This window comes from Oncorhynchus masou, chromosome 32 (genome assembly GCF_036934945.1).
Source record: "Oncorhynchus masou masou isolate Uvic2021 chromosome 32, UVic_Omas_1.1, whole genome shotgun sequence".
Lineage (NCBI taxonomy): Eukaryota > Metazoa > Chordata > Actinopteri > Salmoniformes > Salmonidae > Oncorhynchus > Oncorhynchus masou.
In genome coordinates, this window is record NC_088243.1 from 93,473,975 (window position 1) to 93,480,092 (window position 6,118).

Below are 6,118 nucleotides of genomic sequence, written 5' to 3' on the forward strand. Positions count from 1 at the left end.
AACACATCTTCTGTTACCGGTTAAATATAACACATCTTCTGTTACTGGTTAAATATAACACATCTTCTGTTACCGGTTAAATATAACACATCTTCTGTTACGGTTCAATATGACACATCTTCTGTTACCGGAAAGACAGAAAAAGCTGCTGCTCTATCATCAAAGGCATCTCAACTCCTTGTGAAAGGAAACCCGGCAAATAAATAACCAGGTGTCAAATTTAAAAGTTGTTGCAAAAGATGTTGCTCTTAGTCTTTGCGCACAAAACCACACCACGTTCACATGCAACTGGTGGAAGCTTACCGAATCTGCTGTGGTCCTGTCTTGTCCCGTACACGGTCCCGTTGGGGAATATCTCCAGCTGGAATCCGGTTCGACAGTACAGCTGCCTCCGCCGCAGAATCCCTTTAAGGTGCTCAAATTCCGTCAGCGAGCCTCGCTGTAACCTCCCCTCGATCTGTCCCAGCCTCTCATCCAGTAACCCCGCTGGCGCCTCTGCCAAGGGCATACTTCCTAGTGCGGGGAAACTCTGTAAATCCAAGTCGAGTGTCCCTAGAAAGCCCCCAACCTCCGACATGGCGCTCAACTGAAGGGATCTGTTAATGCAATTAAAATGTCCGTTGAATCAAGGAAGTTTATCGTTCAACATAGGAAGTCAAATCCCGTGCGCAAAAAGCCACGACGGTATGCAACCCGGCGTAGCGCGTATTTCACCTCCTCCTCAACTTCGGTAAATCGGTTCCTTTATTTAATGACGTGTCCTCTACTACTCATCACTTAGATTAGTGTGTTTATCAGCCGGACAGGCTGGTTATATACATAATGTCTTTTCAAATGCAAGCCACGCCTGGCTGGCATCCCCGCTTTGCGTGCCGCATCATGAGTTTACTGAAAAAATATATCGTTTCATTCCAACTTTGATTATTGTATGATGCTGCTGCAGCCTTTGTGTTTTTCGCCCTGATGCCGCTGTAGGATCCCTGGTCTTCTGTACTGTAGCAGGACAACCTCCCTGCTCGGCTCTCTGTGTCTTTCTGTTGATAAAACCACCACCGAACCAAGAGCAGGAAACTGGTGATAGTTTGTGGTGCATTGAAATAAGGAACAGATTCCGGAATGAAATCCGCAATCATCATTAAAACACGGATGGAAGTTGACACAGAGCTGATAAACTACATGTTTCAGAACATCATACTACCACATTCAGAATCCATCCATATAGAACTCGTAAAAGACCTCTTAACCGCTTGTCGTCGTATCACTATATCACTTCTATCTCAAACGGCACCGGGGACTCTGTTATTTTCCCTCTGAAGAAAGTCAAAGAGAGGTTTCCTCATGTCTTGCACGGATTTCAAACAGAAAAGCTCCGTTCAACTCGGTCCCATTTTATAGCGGAGTCAGTCAGTCAGTCAGTCAGTCACTTTCATTCACTCTGTCAGTCAGTCAGTCAGTCACTCTGTCCGTCAGTCAGCCAGTCAGACAGTCACTCTGTCAGTCAGTCAGTCAGTCAGACAGTGAGTCAGTCACTTTCATTCACTCTGTCAGTCAGTCAGTCAGTCAGTCAGTCACTCTGTCCGTCAGTCAGGTAGTCACTGTCAGTCAGTCAGACAGTCACTCTGTCAGTCAGTCAGACAGTCACTCTGTCTGTCTGTCAGTCAGTCAGTCACTTTCATTCACTCTGTCAATCAGTCACTCTGTCCGTCAGTCAGTTAGTCACTGTCAGTCAGTCAGCCAGTCACTCTGTCAGTCAGTCAGTCAGACAGTCAGTCAGTCACTCCGTTAGTCACTGTCATTCACTCTGTCAGTCAGTCACTCTGTCTGTCAGTCAGTCAGTCAGTTAGTCACTGTCAGTCAGTCAATGTCAGTCACTCTGTAAGTCAATCAGTCACTCTGTCAGTCACTCCGTTAGTCACTGTCATTCACTCTGTCAGTCAGTCAGTCACTCTGTCAGTCACTCTGTCCGTCAGTCAGTTAGTCACTGTCAGTCAGTCTGTCAGTCAGTCAGACTGTCACTCTGTCAGTCAGTCTGTCAGTCACTCTGTCAGTCAGTCAGTCAGTCAGTCACTCTGTCAGTCATTCTGTCCGTCAGTCAGTTAGTCACTGTCAGTCAGTCAGTCAGTCAGACAGTCACTCTGTCAGTCAGTCAGACAGTCACTCTGTCAGTCAGTCAGACAGTCACTCTGTCAGTCAGTCAGACAGTCACTCTGTCAGTAAGTCAGTCACTCTGTCAGTCACTCTGTCACTCAGGCTGTCAGTCACTCTGTCAGTCAGTCAGTTAGTCACAGTCAGTCAGCCAGTCAGTCAGTCAGTCAGTCAGTCACTCTGTCAGTCAGTCACTGTCAGTCAGTCAGTCAGTCAGTCATTCTGTCCGTCAGTCAGTCAGTCACAGTCAGTCAGTCAGCCAGTCACTCTGTCAGTCAGTCAGTCAGACAGTCACTCTGTCAGTCAGTCAGACAGTCACACTGTTAGTCAGACAGTCACTCTGTCAGTAAGTCAGTCACTCTGTCAGTCACTCTGTCAGTCACTCTGTCAGTCACTCTGTCAGTCACTCAATCACTCAGGCTGTCAGTCACTCTGTCAGTCAGTCAGTTAGTCACTGTCAGTCAGTCACTCTGTCAGTCACTCTGTCAGTCAGTCAGTCGGTCAGTCGGTCAGTCACTCTGTCAGTCACTCTGTGTTCAGATCAAAATGTTATTCTCGAGCCGCTGGACTTTTTGGAGGTTTTAATGATTTGTGTTTCTATCCACATACAGTGCCTTGCGAAAGTATTCCTTCCCCCTTGAACTTTACGACCTTTTGCCACATTTCAGGCTTCAAACATAAAGATATAAAACTGTATTTTTTTGTGAAGAATCAACAAGTGGGACACAATCGTGAAGTGGAAGGACATTTATTGGATATTTCAAACTTTTTTAACAAATCAAAAACTGAAAAATTGGGCGTGCAAAATTATTCAGCCCCCTTAATTAAGATAATACTTTGTAGCGCCACCTTTTGCTGCGATGACAGCTGCAAGACGTTTGGGGTATGTCTCTATCAGTTTTGCACATTGAGAGACTGAATTTTTTTCCCATTCCTCCTTGCAAAACAGCTCGAGCTCAGTGAGGTTGGATGGAGAGCATTTGTGAACAGCAGTTTTCAGTTCTTTCCACAGATTCTCGATTGGATTCAGGTCTGGACTTTGACTTGGCCATTCTAACACCTGGATATGTTTGTTTTTGAACCATTCTATTGTAGATTTTGCTTTATGTTTTGGATCATTGTCTTGTTGGAAGACAAATCTCCGTCCCAGTCTCAGGTCTTTTGCAGACTCCATCAGGTTTTCTTCCAGAATGATCCTGTATTTGGCTCCATCCATCTACCCATCAATTTTAACCATCTTCCCTGTCCCTGCTGAAGAAAAGCAGGCCCAAACCATGATGCTGCCACCACCATGTTTGACAGTGGGTATGGTGTGTTCAGGGTGATGAGATGTGTTGCTTCTACGCCAAACATAACGTTTTGCATTGTTGCCAAAAAGTTCAATTTTGGTTTCATCTGACCAGAGCACGTTCTTCCACATGTTTGGTGTGTCTCCCAGGTGGCTTGTGGCAAACTTTAAACGACACTTTTTATGGATATCTTTAAGAAATGGCTTTCTTCTTGCCACTTCCATAAAGGCCAGATTTGTGCAATATACGACTGATTGTTGTCCTATGGACAGAGTCTCCCACCTCAGCTGTAGATCTCTGCAGTTCATCCAGAGTGATCATGGGCCTCTTGGCTGCATCTCTGATCAGTCCTCTCCTTGTATGAGCTGAAAGTTTAGAGGGACGGCCAGGTCTTGGTAGATTTGCAGTGGTCTGATACTCCTCCCATTTCAATCTTATCGCTTGCACAGTGCTCCTTGGGATGTTTAAAGCTTGGGAAATCTTTTTGTATCCAAATCCGGCTTTACACTTCTTCACAACAGTATCTCGGACCTGCCTGCTGTGTTCCTTGTTCTTCATGATGCTCTCTGCGCTTTTAACGGACCTCTGAGACTATCACAGTGCAGGTGCATTTATACGGAGACTTGATTACATACAGGTGGATTGTATTTATCATCATTAGTCATTTAGGTCAACATTGGATCATTCAGAGATCCTCATTGAACTTCTGGAGAGAGTTTGCTGCACTGAAAGTAAAGGGGCTGAATAATTTTGCACGCCCACTTTTTCAGTTTTTGATTTGTTAAAAAAGTTTGAAATATCCAATTGTTGATTCTTCAACAAAAAAATACAGTTTTATATCTTTATGTTTGAAGCCTGAAATGTGGCAAAAGGTCGCAAAGTTCAAGGGGGCCAAATACTTTCGCAAGGCACTGTACTATTAATTAAATTAAATACATTTCAATTCAATCAAGGGACTTGTGTTAACGTTGCCAAAGCAGGTGAAGAAGACATTAAACAAAAGTGAAATAAACAATATAAATGAACAGTAAACATTACACTCACAGAAGCTCCAAAAGAATAAAGACATTTCAAATGTCATATTATGTCTATATACAGTGTTGTAATGATGTGCAAACAGTTGAAGTACAAAAAGGAAAATAAATAAACATAAATATGGGTTGTATTTACAATGGTGTTTGTTCTTCACTGGTTGCCCTTTTCTCGTGGCAACAGGTCACAAATCTTGCTGCTCTGATGGCACACTGTGGAATTTCACCCAGTAGATATATGGGAGTTTATCAAAATCGGGTTTGTTTTCAAATTCTTTGTGGATCTGTGTAATCTGAGGGAAATATGTGGCTCTAATATGGTCATACATTTGGCAGGAGGTTATGAAGTGCAGCTGTCACGAGTCCGACCGAGGGTGGTTCCTTTTCCCGGGCGGGTGGCGCTCGGCGGTCGTCGTCACCGGCCTATTAGCTGCCACTGATTGTCTTTCCTCCCCCTCCTTGTATGTTTATTGGTAGCACCTGTGTGTATGATTAGTTTGTCTTTATTAGACAGCCGGCCCGCCTGGTTGTTGTGCGGGATTAATGATTGTAACCTTCGGCTCTAATGTAGAGGAACGTGTATTTTAGTTGTACATTTCTGATTCCCCGTGTTTGGGGCCGTTATTATTGTGAGCACCCTGTGGTGCGTTGGGGCATTAAAGAGCACAGCCTTGCACTCTCTGTCTCCTACAGCGGCCTTTCTCAATAGCAAAGCTATGCTCACTGAGTCTGTACATAGTCAAAGCTTTCCTTAAGTTTGGGTCAGTCACAGTGGTCAGGTATTCTGCCACTGTGTACTCTCTGTGTTGGGCCAAATAGCATTCTAGTTTGCTCTGTTTTTTTGTAAATTCTATCCAATGTGTCAAGTATCTATCTTTTTCTTTCTCGTGATATGTTTGGGTCTAATTGTGTTGCTGTCCTGGGGCTCTGTGGGGTGTGTTTGTGTGTTTGTGAACAGAGCCCCAGGACCAGCTTGCTTAGGGGACTCTTCTCCAGGTTCATCTCTCTGTAGGTGATTGCTTTGTTATGGAAGGTTTGGCAATCGCTTCCTTTTAGGTAGTTGTAGAATTTAATGGCTATTTTCTGGATTTGGATAATTAGTGGGTATCATCCTAATTCTGCTCTGCGTGCATTATTTGGTGTTTTACGTTGTACACAGAGGATATTTTTGCAGAAGTCTTGGTTGGTGAGCGGACCCCAGACCTCACAACCATAAAGGGCAATTGGTTCTAGAACTAATCTTGCTGCTGTGGAATTCTGAAAGTATTCACACACTCCTTTTTTCTCATCAATCTACACACAATACCCCATAATGACATCACAATATCACAATACCCCATAATGACATCACAATACCCCATAATGACAAAGCAAAAACATTTAAAAAAAACATTTTTGCAAATGTATTGCAAATAAAAACTGATTACACATTTACGTAAGTATTCATACCCTTTACTCAGTACTTTGTAAAGCACGTTTGGCAGCAATGGGTTCTATAACTGATTTAAGTATTTTTAGCCAGATCCTAATTGGTATGTTGAATTTTATGTTCCTTTTGATGGCATAGAAGGCCCTTCTTGCCTTGTCTCTCAGATCGTTCACAGCTTTGTGGAAGTTACCTGTGGCGCTGATGTTTAGGCCAAGTTATGTATA

The 6,118-nt window shown here is 43.6% G+C and overlaps 1 protein-coding gene across 1 annotated transcript in view; it reads right to left on the reverse strand.

Annotated features, from left to right (window-relative positions):
- LOC135527145 (fibroblast growth factor 16-like) overlaps nucleotides 1–639 on the reverse strand; it is a 30,630-nt gene extending 29,991 nt beyond the window's left edge. Inside the window, exon 1 of the mRNA XM_064955790.1 lies at nucleotides 304–639. Within this exon, the coding sequence (XP_064811862.1) occupies nucleotides 304–577 (274 nt within the window). The 5' untranslated portion in view covers nucleotides 578–639. The remainder of the gene's footprint in view (nucleotides 1–303) is intronic.
- Nucleotides 640–6,118: the final 5,479 nt, after the last annotated feature.